General features: G+C 41.4%; 1 protein-coding gene across 4 annotated transcripts; it reads right to left on the reverse strand.

Moving 5' to 3' along the window:
• Window positions 1–944: 944 nt before the first annotated feature.
• On the reverse strand, window positions 945–12,404 carry LOC107785141 (non-specific lipid transfer protein GPI-anchored 11). 4 transcript variants are annotated; one of them, XM_075234306.1, is made up of 5 exons: window positions 8,095–11,009; window positions 7,885–8,013; window positions 7,140–7,807; window positions 6,870–7,061; window positions 945–1,286 (listed from the first exon to the last, which is right to left on the reverse strand). In XM_075234306.1, exons 1-5 carry the CDS (start codon window positions 8,099–8,101, stop codon window positions 1,149–1,151), a joined length of 1,134 nt encoding a protein of 377 aa, XP_075090407.1. In that variant the 5' UTR covers window positions 8,102–11,009; the 3' UTR covers window positions 945–1,148. The 4 variants fall into 4 exon arrangements, with proteins under 4 accessions (XP_075090407.1, XP_075090402.1, XP_016461850.1 ...); XM_075234301.1 differs by having other exon boundaries at window positions 7,885–11,009; XM_075234309.1 differs by lacking the exon at window positions 945–1,286 and adding an exon at window positions 6,108–6,797 and having other exon boundaries at window positions 7,885–11,009.
• Between the last annotated feature and the right edge of the window lie 2,140 nt (window positions 12,405–14,544).

The following is a 14,544-nucleotide window of genomic DNA, read 5'->3' on the forward strand; positions in this document are numbered from 1 at the left end:
CTTTGGTGGTACTTCTTTCACATACAATGTTTTAGAGAGAGTACTGCATAACTAATTTACCTTGTATTTTTGGTGTGTTGACTTGGGTATGAGAAATGTGTTGGAAGATTGAGTAATGCACAATATGCTTTCTTGTTTGACTTCTAATGATCTGTTATGCAACCTAAAAACATGTAAAATTCATAGTATTGTTATTGAATTATCAATAGCATATTCAGTCTCACAACTCGTCCGGTTTAGTTATTATGTTAACGAATTGGTTCACTACAGAAACCATAAGTTTGGGACTTTGGAACAGAACAAAAAAAGGGAGATTCAATCGAGTGTTTCACTCTCCCAAGGATTTACAAATGTATTGAATGTTCATACGAGAAAGTTAACTCATAGGTTTAGAACTTAGGGGTTATGGTCTTATTGGCGCATATCACAATGGGGTCTTTAACTTGGTTGATATCGTAACAAGTTAGCTGTAGGGAAATATGTGGTTGGATTGAATCTTTTCCGAGGTAAATACTTTCTTCCCCAACTTTCCACTTGAATTTAGTCCCCCATTTACAGCCAAGAAAGTAACTTAATCCTTCAATTTTTTACTCGTATATAGTTCCTCATCTATACTCTCTGTAGTAACTTAACATCTTATTTTCAGTTATGATAAGATTTGGTTCATCACATATAATTAGCAATCATAACGAGATATTCCAACTGCAAGAACTCATTCTAATTTCTAGGCCAGAAAAATACATGTAGTAAGCATGTGAATCGAGTTGTCCTTTTTATTAAACATTATGACACCTACCTAAAATGGAATGTGAAATAGCATGTAGCTTTCTTTAAACCCTTTATCCAGATAATTATGAGATACTCCAATCATCAAACTTAATCTCAAAATATGATATTGTCACAAATAAAGAAAAGCTAGTATTACTCTAACAGACTAAACATGCTATTATTAAAGTTGACTTTGAGCTGTCATGCGATAATTGGATGCAATTATGGTTAAACAAGGCCACTAGCATCAGTTGCTTGTTTAAAGAAGAAATCTTGGGCCCAATTACAACCAACCCGAGTTGCTGTGTAGATCTCATCTACGCCAGAAACATTACAGAAAAATGTTGCTTAGAATAAAGAGAAAAATGCAGCTCCTATGGTCAGAGCCAGCGGCCCAAAAGATTGACAAAGTGAAGCTGAACCGGAGCTTCCAGGTGCTGGAGCAACCACGTTTGTCCCTGCAGCAGTACTTGGTGCACCTGCTGTCGCGCTTGGTGATACAGTAGTTGGGGAAAGAGCTGCAACAAAAAACATTAAAAAGTTCAAAAAAACAAAAAATCTCACCTACTTGGTGAACTAGTACAACTTCATTGTAACACAATCCATTTGACTCTTCTTAATTCTTGAGTTGCAAAATTGAACAGCAGTTCACTATGTATATAAACATTCTAAGGCAAGAGATGATCCAACCTTGAGAAGAGACAAAAGGCAACTAAAGTCCAGTATAACTAGTATCCTAGAAATGGTTAGAAGGACATATTTATTGACATTCTGTTCACATAACAAAATTGGGAGGAGATGATATCACAAGTTGAGACCAATTAAGAATCCACTATCCTGAAAGGTCACCGTATACAGTAAAAACCGGTTAGTCTTTCGTACGAACTGGTCGAAATGGTAATGCATTGGATCGGAGAAGCGTCTTCATAATATCAGGTTGAGGTCCGAAGTCAGGTCACCAAACTTCGAGCCCTAGGGACCGATCAATGTCGAGCTCGATATCATTATCGAGCTCGAGTCCAAATCGAACTATGATGAAGTTATCGAGCTTATGAAGCAGAGACCGACCAACACTGACCCCGAATCAATACAAGGATCCGAGTTAAGATCGAGGGCTCGAGTCGTTACCAAGCTCGAGTCAATATCGAGCTCATAGACAAGAGCCGTTGCAATCCCACTAGAGGAGAGAATCCTGGCAGGAATTATGGAAAAGTTGATTTATCATGGGTCTCCCACTACGAATTTTTAATTATATCTAAAGTAGGATCCCTCCACTATAAAGGGGATGGTTGTTATTTCTGTAAGGACCAAGTTTTTGCATACATTGTAACTGAGATATCATACACTCCTATATTGAAGAGTTATCCTTTTTTATCTTCATAAATAGATTCATCTTGCTTAATTTATAAATCATCTTCTTTCCAACTTTGCTTATTTTTCATTCTCTGAGGTCAATACTTGATATTTCTATTCATTCTTACGATTTGTGTCAACTTATACCACATACCCTTAGAAATACGTATAAATTTAACTCAATTCGTTTTTCGGTTAAACATTTTGGCGCACACCGTGGGGCTAAGGATAACAGTGGCTATTTGACACGAATCTCTGAAATACTGGCCATTTCACGCTTATTTTGAAGCATCTCTGATTTCATATTAGCAACAGCAAATTCCCGATCAATGGCCTTGCCTATCAACAACGAAGCTGGCCTTCAAGATGAGAACAATAACTTGGCGCCCGGTGGCGAAATGCCGCTCGTCAACGCCGTTGGAGCTCGAGTCGAAGTACCCTTGAATGTTAAATCACATGTGGCCATCGAGGCAGGCCAACGTTCTGAACCTGAAAATAGCATTCATAGTGGTACTCGATCTGCAGCTTGAGATACCCATAATGTTGAAGAAAACGGAGTCAGCTTACGTATGATTTTCGAAATGTTGCAAGCTCAACAGGTAGCAATAGCTCAGTTGCAGAGTCAAACCCAGATACCGAGCAGGCCGGAGTCCAATCCGCCCCAGGAAGTCACTCACAAAATGGAACCAGTTGTAGTGAGGCCAAATGAGCAAGAATCGGGGACTAATCCCGAAATTGTTAAGATGTTCGAGAAACTGACAAAACGAATAGAATCAGGAGAAAAAAGGATTAAAGAAAATAACAAAAAGGTGGAAACATACAACTCCAAGGTTGATCAGATCCCGGGGCACCCCCGATATTGAAAGGCTTAGATTCCAAAAAATTCGTACAGAAGCCTTCCCCCCCGAGCGTGGCCCCTAAACCAATCCCAAAGAAGTTTCGCATGCCCGAAATTCCTATGTATAATGGGACGACCGACCCCAACGAACATGCCATATCTTACACATGTGCCATTAAAGGAAACGATCTAGAAGATGATGAAATCGAATCCGTATTATTGAAAAAATTCGGTGAAACCCTGTCGAAGGGGGCAATAATATGGTATCATAATTTACCATCTAACTCTATTGATTCTTTTGCTATGCTTGCAGATTGTTTCGTAAAAGCACATGTCGGGGCCATAAAAGTCGAGACCCGAAAGTCGGACCTATTCAAGGTAAGACAAAGGGATAACGAGATGCTAAGAGAATTTGTATCTCGTTTCCAAATGGAACGAGTGGATCTACCACCAGTGACAGACAATTGGGTTGTTCAAGCTTTAACTCAAGGTCTGAACGAATAAAGTTCGATGGCTTCACGGCGGCTGAAGCATAACCTAATCGAATACCCAGCTATTACTTGGGTTGATGTGCACAATCGGTATCAATCTAAAATAAGGGTCGAAGACGACCAGTTGGATTCCGGGTCCGGTTTTAAAAGGGATACCGATCGAGAACCAAGGTCAAGCAAGGATCGATACCGGCCGTACAACGGAGATCACCGGGGTAGCAAACTTTCACGAGGCGAAAAGAGAAATGATCGAAGCCAACGGTCTCGGGGACTGATGAACAGAAATGGATTTGATAGGCATACCAGACCTAAGGAAGTACCACAGTTATCAGAGTATAACTTCAGGATCGATGCATATGCCATCGTGTCGGCTATCGGACGCATCAAGGACACTAAATGGCCTCGACCCATGCAGACCGATCATGCCCAGAGGAACCCCAATCAAATGTGTGAATATCATGGCACCCATGGACACTGAACGGAAGATTGTAGGCAACTAAGAGAGGAGGTAGCCCGGTTATTCAATTAAGGGCATCGAGAATTTTTAAGTGACAAAGCCAAAAACCATTTCAAAAATAGGGATTTCGGTAAACAAAACGAACAGGAAAAAACCACAGCACGTCATCCACATGATCATCGGTAACGTCGATACCCCTCAGGAGCCGGTACTTAAACACACTAAGACATCGATTATGAAAGAAAAGCGATCTCTAACTTGGGATTACGCACCCATAGGAACCTTGTCCTTTAATGATGAAGATGCAGAAGGAGTCATGCAACCTTACAACGATGCACTGATAATATCCGTACTCATGAATAAAACTAAAATTAAGCGTGTGTTAATTGATCCAGGTAGCTCGGCCAACATTATTAGATCGAAGGTTGTAGAACAGCTCGGTCTATAGGACCAGGTCGTATCCGCAACCCTGGTTCTAAACAGATTCAATATGACATGTGAAACTACCAAAGGCGAGATAATTCTGCCGATAAACGTGGCCGGGACTATCCAGGAAGCGAAGTTCCACGTAATAGAAGGCGATATGAGATACAATGCCCTTTTTGAAAGGCCATAGATACACAATATGAAAGCTGTACCTTCGACCTTCCACCAGGTTCTTAAATTCTCAACATCGAAGGGAATCAAAACAGTATACGGGGAACAACCGGCCGCAAGGGAAATGTTTGCCGTCGAAGAAGCAATTCTGATATCCTCGCCTTCATCGACAAAGGGTTCGGGCTCGAAGGAGGAACACGATGCCAAATAGCAATCACAGACGTCAGCTTCGAACCAACTAGAAGATCAGAAGATTGACGAAGATGATGAGCAAGGGATCCCAAGATCCTTCGTGGTCCCCGCTGATTCCAGTGCTACCCAATCAACGGTCGAAGAACTGGAGTAAGTCGTACTATTCAAATATCTGCCCGAACGAAAGGTATACCTGGGAACGGGATTAACCCCCGAACTCAGGAAAAAGCTTATTCGATTTCCTATTGATAATATAGATTGTTTTGCTTGGTCCCATTTAGACATAACAGGGATCCCACCGGATATAACGACGCATCAGCTAAGCCTGGACCCTAGGTTCAAACCGGTGAAGCAAAAAAGAAGACCCTAGTCCGAGGTAAAACACGCATTCATAAAGAACGGGGTAACTAAACTTCGAGTTCGAATCCCTCACTCGACTACTAAGCCTACGGGCTACCTTATTTCGAGTTCGAGCAAACACTCACTCGACCATTAAGCCTACGGGCTACATTACTTCGAGTTCGAATCAATCACTCGACCAATAAGCCTACGGGCTACCTTATTTCGAGTTCGAGCAAACACTCACTCGACCATTTAGCCTACGGGCTACATTATTTCGAGTTCGAATCAGTCACTCGACCATTAAGCCTAAGGGCAACATTACTTCGAGTTTGAATCACTCACTCGACTACTAAGCTTACGGGCTACCTTATTTCGAATTCGAGCAAACACTCACTCGACCATTAAGCCTACGGGCTACATTACCTCGAGTTCGAATCACTCACTCGACTAATAAGCCTACGGGCTACATCATCTCGAGTTTGAGCAATCACTACTCGACCATTAAGTCACGGGCTACATTACTTCGAGTTCGAATCACTCACTCGACTACTAAGCCTACGGGCTACCTTATTTGGAGTTCGAGCAAACACTCACTCGACCATTAAGCCTACATGCTATATTACCTCGAGTTCGAATCACTCACTCGACTAATAAGCCTACGGGCTACATCATCTCGAGTTTGAGCAACCACTCACTCGACCATTAAACCTACGAGCTACATTACTTCAAGTTCGAATCAGTCACTCGACCATTAAGCCTATGGGCTACATTACCTCAAGTTCGAATCACTCACTCGACTACTAAGCCTACGGGCTACTCTTATTTCGAGTTCGAGCAAACTCTCACTCGACCATTAAGTCTACGGGCCACATTACTTCAGGTTCAAACAATCACTCAACTCGACTACTAAGCCTATGGGCTACCTTATTTCGAGTTTTGAGCAAGTAGTCACTCGGTAATGAAGGCTACAAGATCCAAATTCGATCAAATTGCCAAAACCTTATGAAAACCTTCATAAGACATGGATAAAACAAAATCTTCTAAAGGCAGAGAATAAAGCGGAGCCGAATCAGGAAAAGAAAAGATCTTTATATATACAAGAATATTTACAATGTCCGAACAGGACACTACACAAAAAAACCAAAATGAAAACTAAGGGATAAGTTTCTTGGTTATCTACGGGGGCAGTCTCTTCTCCATCGGGCTCCTCCCCGCTCTCGGACCCACTCTTGCTCCCATCATTGACATCATCATCATCACCACCATCATCATCATCGGATGCCAAGGCTTCAGCATCGGCTTCAAGCTCTTTTGCTCTTTTTATCTCTTCGGTGAGATCGAAGCCTTGAGCATGGATCTCTTCGAGGGTCTCCCTCAGAGATCGGCATTTAGCAAGTTCGGCAACCCAATATGCTCGAGTATTGGCGGTCTAGGCTACCTCTCTTGCTTGTACCTGAGAAGCTTTAACATCCGCCCGATAGACGGCCACTAATACATTCGCTTAGGACTTTGCCTTTCCGGCATCAGATTTGGCCTTGGCAAGTTCGGAGGCCAACCGAGCCTCGAGTTCCTCAATTTGTCTCGCTTGAACCGAGCTCTTCACCTTCATGCCTTGAAGTTGGCTTGCAGTCGATGACAATTGGGTCCGAACAATCTCCTTTCCTTTAGCAAGATAGTCCATGCCATCTTTCCATCCCATGGTCTCCGCCCTTATTATATCAACTTCCTCACGAAGCTGCCCGATCGTCTAGAGTTTCTACTGCAGTTGTGAGATCGAAATATTAGCCTCCAATCCTGAATCAAGCTCATGAGTTCTTAATATTATCATTACCTGCTCGGTCAGGTCGGTCTGGTCTTGATGAGCCTTGGCCAACTCAGTTCGAATGCCTTTGATTTCTTCTTCTCTTTGACCGGAAAGGAGTCTGAGGACATTCCTCTCCTCTGTAACTCGTCGGAGGTCGGCCTCGAATCGATGTAGCTCAGCTCGAGACCGAGAACATGCTTCTCGATGAATCGCGACGGCCTGCGAAGAAAGAAGAAAATAAGTTAGAAAAGAATAGCAAACATAAAAATAATATCAACGAAGAGAGTTAAAGCTTACCCGATTCAGAGCTTGCTGCATTTCGCAGAAAAGTCCCGACACATCACTAGGGCTAGCAGCGTCCTCGACCCCAGTAAACAAACCACTGAAGGGGTCCTCCCCTTCATGAGACCAGCTCATCTCAAGGGCCCCCAAAGCTTGGGCTTCCCGAATCGCCCATTCGGAAAAGGCAGGGAGAGTGGGCAAGTCTCCGATTACTATTGCCCCAAGCGACTCACTTGGGGCGTTCTCCTCAGTTCGGAGAGCTTCAGGACCGGCCCATTCCGATATACCCACCGGTTGTTGACTTCGGTGGGAAGCATCCTCGATCTTCAATGATTTGGGGACTCTGCCCGAACCTTCCCTCGACATCTCCTCAGTCTGAGGCGGAGCTTTATAAATCACCATCGATTCAGCTGCCTTTGGGGCATCGATGGATTTCTTCATTCGGGCCACCAACACGGACCCGTCGTTTTCTTCTTCTTCGTCTTCATCCCTTAGACGCAGTACTGATTCTACGGTCAAAGGAATGGTATTCTTCCTCGACTTTCGAGTCATCCTCATCTTCGATTTTGGATCTTCAGAGGCGGAGGCCCTTTTTCTCTTATTATCCTTCACCGGCTTTGGATCAGAGGCCGAAGCCTCTTCCTCGACGGATGAGGGCCTCAAAACCGCATCTTTGCCCACACCTACATACATGAAAATTGATTTAAATATATGGAAAACATCTCGTTCGAACTACCAAAGATACGAGAAAGAGGCTCACCATGATTTTTGGCCTCCCATCGGCCCTTTGACAAATCACACCACAAGCGCTCGGCGTATGTGGAGGTCGAAGCTAGATCCCGTACCCAGTTCTTGAGATCGGGGACTGCACCGGGCATCCAAGGAACCGCTGCATCACAAAAGGGGCATATCGGTGAGAAAAGGAATGAAGGGGCAAAATAGTAGAAGATAACAACAGAATTACACTTACGCTTCATGTTCCACTTCAGTCGGAATCAGGTCTGAAGTCTTTACTCGAACGAACCTGCCGATCTAGCCTCGATCCCTGTCCTCATCTATACTCGAGAACAGGACCTTGGTAGCCCGACGTTGAAGCTTTATTAATCCGCCTAGAAAGAGGCGAGGGCAGTACAATCGGATGAGATAGTCGAGGGTAAAAGGCATTCCCTCGATTTTGTTCACAAAGTAACGGATCAAAATAACGATCTACCAAAAAGAAGGATGGATCCGACCTAGGGTTATTTGGTATTGACGGCAGAAATTAATAATAACAGGGTCGAGGGGACCTAACGTGAAAGGGTAAGTATACATACTTAAAAACCCTTTCACATAAGTGGTGATATATTCTTCAGAAGACGGGATTACTATTTCTTTGTTCTCCCAATTGCAATCTTTCTTTAGCTGTTCGAGGTGCCTCTCGGTTATCGAACACATATACCTCGATACTGGCTCACATCGGCCGGGAACCGACGAGCCTTTGTCGACCTTAAAATCAGACGTAAGAACACATGCCCCATGAACGTATTTCTCAGGCCATGGCTCCACCGGTGTTTTGTCGGCGGCAGGCTGTAAAGAAGAAGCTTTTTCTTTCTGAGGAATGGTTTTTGATGTTTTCGTCATTTTTGGATTAAAATATAGAGAATAGAAGGAGGTAATAAAGATTTGATGTTTTTGAAGAAAGATTTTGCAGAGAAGAATCACAGATTTGCGAGTAAATTCAGAAAGTGTGAGAAAGAAGTTAAGAAATTTAGAGTTTGAAGATGTAAAAGTGATTAAAAGCAAAAACGGGGTTATTTATAGGTATAGCAATGGCGGTTCAGTTTCGATAATGGCCGACCACCGTCTCACACGCATTAAATGCCTTGAAAAGCTAAACCGGCGAGACAGCTATCATGTGCGTCATGATCGAGCCCAATGTAAACGTCAGCTTATATCTGATCGAGCCGTTGAGAAATCATGTCGTTTCTCGTTGTATCCTTTCCGAGAAACGAGGGGACTATCTGTATACGGTAAAAATCGGTTAGTCTTTCGTACGAACTGGTTGAAATGGTAATGCATTGGATCGGAGAAGCGTCTTCATAATATCAGGTTGAGGTCCGAAGTCAGGTCACCAAACTTCGAGCCCTAGGGACCGATCAATGTCGAGCTCGAGTCCAAATCAAACTATGATGAAGTTATCGAGCTTATGAGGCAGAGACCGACCAACACTGACCCCGAATCAATACAAGGATCCGAGTCAAGATCGAGGGCTCGAGTCGATACCAAGCTCGAGTCAATATCGAGATCATAGACAAGAGTCGTTGCAATCCCACTAGAAGAGAGAATCCTGGCAGGAATTATGGAAAACCTGATTTATCATGGGTCTCCCACTATGAATTTTTAATTATATCTAAAGTAGGATCCCTCCACTATAAAGGGGATGTTTGTTATTTCTATAAGGACCAAGTTTTTGCATACATTGTAACTGAGATATCATAAAGTCCTATATTGAAGAGTTATCCTTTTATAGCTCCATAAATAGATTCATCTTGCTTAATCTATAAATCATCTTCTTCCCAACTTTGCTTATTTTTCATTCTCTATAGTCAACACTTGATATTTCTATTCATTCTTACGATTTGTGTCAAGTTATACCACATACTCTTAGAACTACGTACAAATTTAACTCGATCCGTTTTTCGGAAAAACAGTCACATCATTGCAACCCAAACGCGAGACCTTTTTCCAGGATATATAAGCAAGTTTGAAATGTAAAGTAACATACTTTCATCGCATTGTGGAGGCTTCCCAACAATAAAAGTTAAAATGAGAGTGAAACACGAAAGTTGAAAGGAATCATATGCCATGATGGCAACTGAAACGTACTTCCTATACCCTCTGGAAATATATCATATATTAATCCCAAAATATTACAATAGTTATGTCCTCAAGAAAAACTTTCCCATTCCTGCGGTCAAAGCTAATATGTGAATGCAATATAAATGTGGGTCACTCAAAACATCCTGGTTAATCATGGTGCGTTAAATGATTCCAAATGAATCCTTGTCAAGAAGGTGGATTGACTCATTCAAAATCATGTACATGGTTAAACAAAAACTCCATAATCAAAACTACATTTTATACAAATAATTCATTCTAAAATTCCGTACTCTAAGTATTTTCCCAACTATCTTGTTCGGTACAAAGTGTTTTCAACAAACAAACTAATCAACTTCCAACTTCCCAAAGTTGTCTAATCCACCGTGGAACAGAAAAGTTGAATATCGGATTTAGACGTAAGAAAAAAACTTTAATTTAGTCAATGAACTAGTGCAAAACCAATCTTCAATCGAATGGACTAATGTGAAAATAGGGTTGGGTCCATTTTAACAGAACAATCAGCTTTTTATGAACTGTACACACACTAAATTTAGGGCCCCTCGGAACATAAAAAGAGAAAAATTAGTGCATATCACCTTAAACTTACACTCAAAGCAAAAAGAAAAAAAGAGAAAAGGAATCTCTTTTGGATAGATTGAATACTTGCCTGGTATACCTCCGGAGGGTATATTGGAAATAGACTCTATATTGGAAATAGACACTCTATACTCACAAAGTAGGGGTAAGGTCTGCGTACACACTAACCTCCCAAGACCCTACGGTATGAGATAATACTGGGTATGTTGTTGTTGTTGTTTATACATCTAGAGGTCAAGCCCTAAGAATTTGAAATATAAAGCGTATCATAAAAAAGATTATTTCTTCACTCGTGTTCGCAAATATTGAGGACTTAGTGTGGCATTTAATCTTGTTCAAGCACGTTGCAATTTTCTATTTAGCCAAAGAAGCAGGCCGCAAATGCAAGTAGAGAAACGAAATTAAAATCAGAAAAGAAGCTTAAATTGTACATACCAGGTGCAGCTCCAGAGCCAATACTCACTGTAAAAACACAAAGGAAATTATTCAATTGAAATATCAACTCAAATCTCGAAATGAATTGCGAACACTACTCTAATTTTAAGTTTAAAATTTTGTTATTCATTAAGCAAAAAGCTGTTAACGGCCTCCTAAAAGCTATTAGTCAACAGAGACGCCAAGAAATCGAATCCCAAAAAAAGAAACTATTATGTATAGAAGATAACAGAAGAGATATAGGAGGAAAACATACATGTGTCTCTCTCCTAAAGCATAGAATAAGGAAAATATTTTACTTAATGAAATCATTGTTTGGTTACTTTGAATTTTGGTACTGCAGTATATATATTTTCTTCTAACGTTCGAGCCGTAAAACAGCCTATTGCAGACAATAGGCCATTGTGGTTCGGCCCTTACCCGAACCCCGCGCATAGCGGAAGCTTAGTGCACCGGCTGGCCTTAGTATATATATTTTCTTCATTTTCCACTAAAATTGAAAAATATATTGTTGTCTATAACAAATATTCCAGAATATAAAATGTTCAATCAACAATTAGACATAGTTGTTGTCAACCTTCAATAAGCAAGAATTTCATAAAAACATATATATTTATATCCAACATTACCATTAATTGTATGGATATCATTTAACTCAGAATAATGATTTCTAAAAGTGATGTATAGACATTTTTTCCGTACAAAATGAGAACCATAAACAACTGCAGATGCTAGATAAAACACATTCTCAGAATCTGACAGACAACAGAAAAAGAGAGACGGGGAGATAGATGGTAGTATATGGGGAAAGAAATGAAATCACAGAGCAGGTGAGAAATCACCATAACAAAACAAATATATTATGCATGTGATTAAGAAAGAAATAAAGAGATAGATGGGGTAAACGGGGTAACTCACAACCACAATTGGTAACAGAAGGAGCAGAGACATGGCAAGCGGAAGGCAAAGATAAGGCCTTTGTGATATTAAGAGCAACACCCAACTGAGCACTGTTCTTGAATCCTTCACAGAGACACTCAGCGTCTGTTTTCAACACCATTTTTAGACCAGAACAACAAGAACCCGCTGGTTTCTTCTCCGTACTGCCGTTGGTCACGAAAGACAAACAGTCGGCCAAGTTGAGTATCAGGTTGTTGCAATCTGCTGCTGGAGCAGGTGCCGATTGGTGTGCTGCTGACTCCACAGCAATGAAAGTGAAAATCCAGAATGAAACAAGGCATAACAGAGCCGTAACTGAGTTGAACCCACAAGCCATTTTTTTTTCTTTTTTTGGGTGTAAAAGTTGGTGAGTTGTAAGGAAATGGGAAAGGTTTCGAGTTGATGCGTTGTGGAGAAACGAGTGTCAGTGATAAATATATATAAAGTGGAGAAGATGGGAAAGGGAGGGCCGTATTTATTGTTAAGAAAGAGAATCGGTTGCTTTTTCCCGGACTCGGGTCCTGTGGGAGTGGGCTGAAAGAAGGTTACGATGTGAATGTAGAGAGACACGTTGCGATAATTACTAATTCCTCTTCGCACTCATTTGTGTAAAAATTCTTTCACTATCAAACAAAATTAAATACCACTAAGGGATTTTACATTTTCAAGCATCAATCTTAACTTACTGAACTGGCTTAGTAAATTAAAAATTATTGATTGTTAACTGTTCATACTTCATAGTAAGCAATGCAGAAGGCATAGTTTTGATTGCTCAAATTGCCCTTTCATGATTGAATATGAAAAACAAAATTGATCTTATCGTCCCTCAGACCTTCTCTCATCTATTTTATCTATTACTAATCTAAAAGTAGGGCAGCTGGTGGCATACTGTACTGAAGGATCATAATGTTATTGTTACTGATTTGATCGCTCCTCATTGTTAATTCAATTCAGATTCAAACATATATACGGTCAAAATCGGGCATGTCAGATTTTGTAGGCACGAGGAGCTGCCTCGAGGGTAAGCTCATGATAGACCAGGCTCGAGCTCAATGGCAGAGTATGGAGCATGAAGATCGAAGTGCTCGCTGAAGATTGAGACCGAGCATGACCGACTTCGAGTAATAACGGAATGGCAAAATATTAGCAACCGACCGAAGATCTCGGCGGAAATCCCGGAACAGATCGAATCAAGCGGTTATTGACGCCAATCATGGGATTTGTTTCCGTTATTAGAATTGTACCTTATTTAGGATTCCTCTACTATATAAAGAGGGACCTTATTCATTTGTAAGAGGCATTGATTCACTGATAAAGATATACAAAAATGCTGTTCTCTATTTTACTTACTATCCATTACTGTTCATCATTGTTTATCTTCCGCTCTTTACTGTTCTTCTTACCCAACCTCGAGACCATCTCGAATCGAGGTCGAAAGCACTGCTAGAACACTGGTTTAATTTATTTTACTATTCAGATTATTTATTCAATTCCTTGTTTGTCAATTGGTATTGGATAAAATCACGTATCATTAAAACCACTAAATAAGTTTAATTGTTACTCGAATTTTAGGGTAAACAGTTTGGCGCCCACCGTGGGGCTAAGGATAATAGTGATTGTTCAGTACTAATTCTGGTAAAATACTCTATTTTACGTTTGTTCTTGTTGAGTATCTTTGCTTTCAGGTTAAAAGATGTCAAACTCACAAAACGCATCCACACACGGTAACAATGGCCTCGGATTCCACGATGAAAACGAAAATGTGATCGCTCCAGGAATCGAGGTGCCACAGGCTAATCTCGGTGCAACACCGGTTGTCAACCCAGTCGATGTCAGTTCGCACATTGCTCTAAACGCGGACCTAGGCGCAGATCTCGATGGGAGTATACGCAGAGAAGGCCGATCTAGTGACCAAGGAACACATGGCAGAAAAGACGAAGGCGTCAGTCTCCAATTGATATTCGAGATGCTTCAGGCTCAGCAAGCCGCTATTGCTCAGTTACAAAATCAACATAGAGCTCCGAATAGGGTCGAGCCGAAAATTACTTGCCGTACCGAGCCAGTACCGGAAAGGTCGAATGGTAATGAATCAGAGACTAATCTTGTAGTAATGAAAATGCTTGAGGAGCTCACAAAAAGAATTGAATCAGGGGAGAAGAGAATCGAAACCAACGATAAAAAAGTGGAGACATACAACTCTCGAGTTGATCAGATACTAGGGGCACCACCAATCTTGAGAGGGATGGATTCGAAGAAGTTTGTACAAAAGTCGTTTCCTCCAAGTGCGGCTCCGAAGCCTATTCCAAAGAAGTTTCGTATGCCAAACATACCCAAATACAATGGGACTACCGATCCCAACGAGCATGTTACTTCATATACATGCGCCATCAAGGGTAACGATTTAGAGGATGATGAAATCAAATTCGTGCTGTTAAAAAAATTCGGAGAGACCCTTTCGAAGGGAGCAATGATTTGGTATCACAACCTGCCACCAAATTCCATCGATTCATTTGCCATGTTAGCAGATTCTTTTGTAAAGGCACATGCCGGAGCCATAAAGGCCGCAACGAGAAAGTCGGAACTTTTCAAG

This window comes from Nicotiana tabacum, chromosome 2 (assembly GCF_000715075.1).
Source record: "Nicotiana tabacum cultivar K326 chromosome 2, ASM71507v2, whole genome shotgun sequence".
NCBI lineage: Eukaryota > Viridiplantae > Streptophyta > Magnoliopsida > Solanales > Solanaceae > Nicotiana > Nicotiana tabacum.

Excerpts from the sequence above, each read along its gene's own strand:
- LOC107785141 (XM_075234301.1), bottom strand. The coding sequence starts at position 8,101 with ATGAAGCGTAAGTGTAATTCTGTTGTTATCTTCTACTATTTTGCCCCT. Across the intron at positions 7,062-7,139 it reads TGCAGCAAGCTCTGAATCGG|GCCGTCGCGATTCATCGAGA; the intron begins GTAAGCTTTAAC and ends CTTTCTTCGCAG. Across the intron at positions 1,287-6,869 it reads AGACCGACCTGACCGAGCAG|CTCTTTCCCCAACTACTGTA; the intron begins GTAATGATAATA and ends TTTTTGTTGCAG.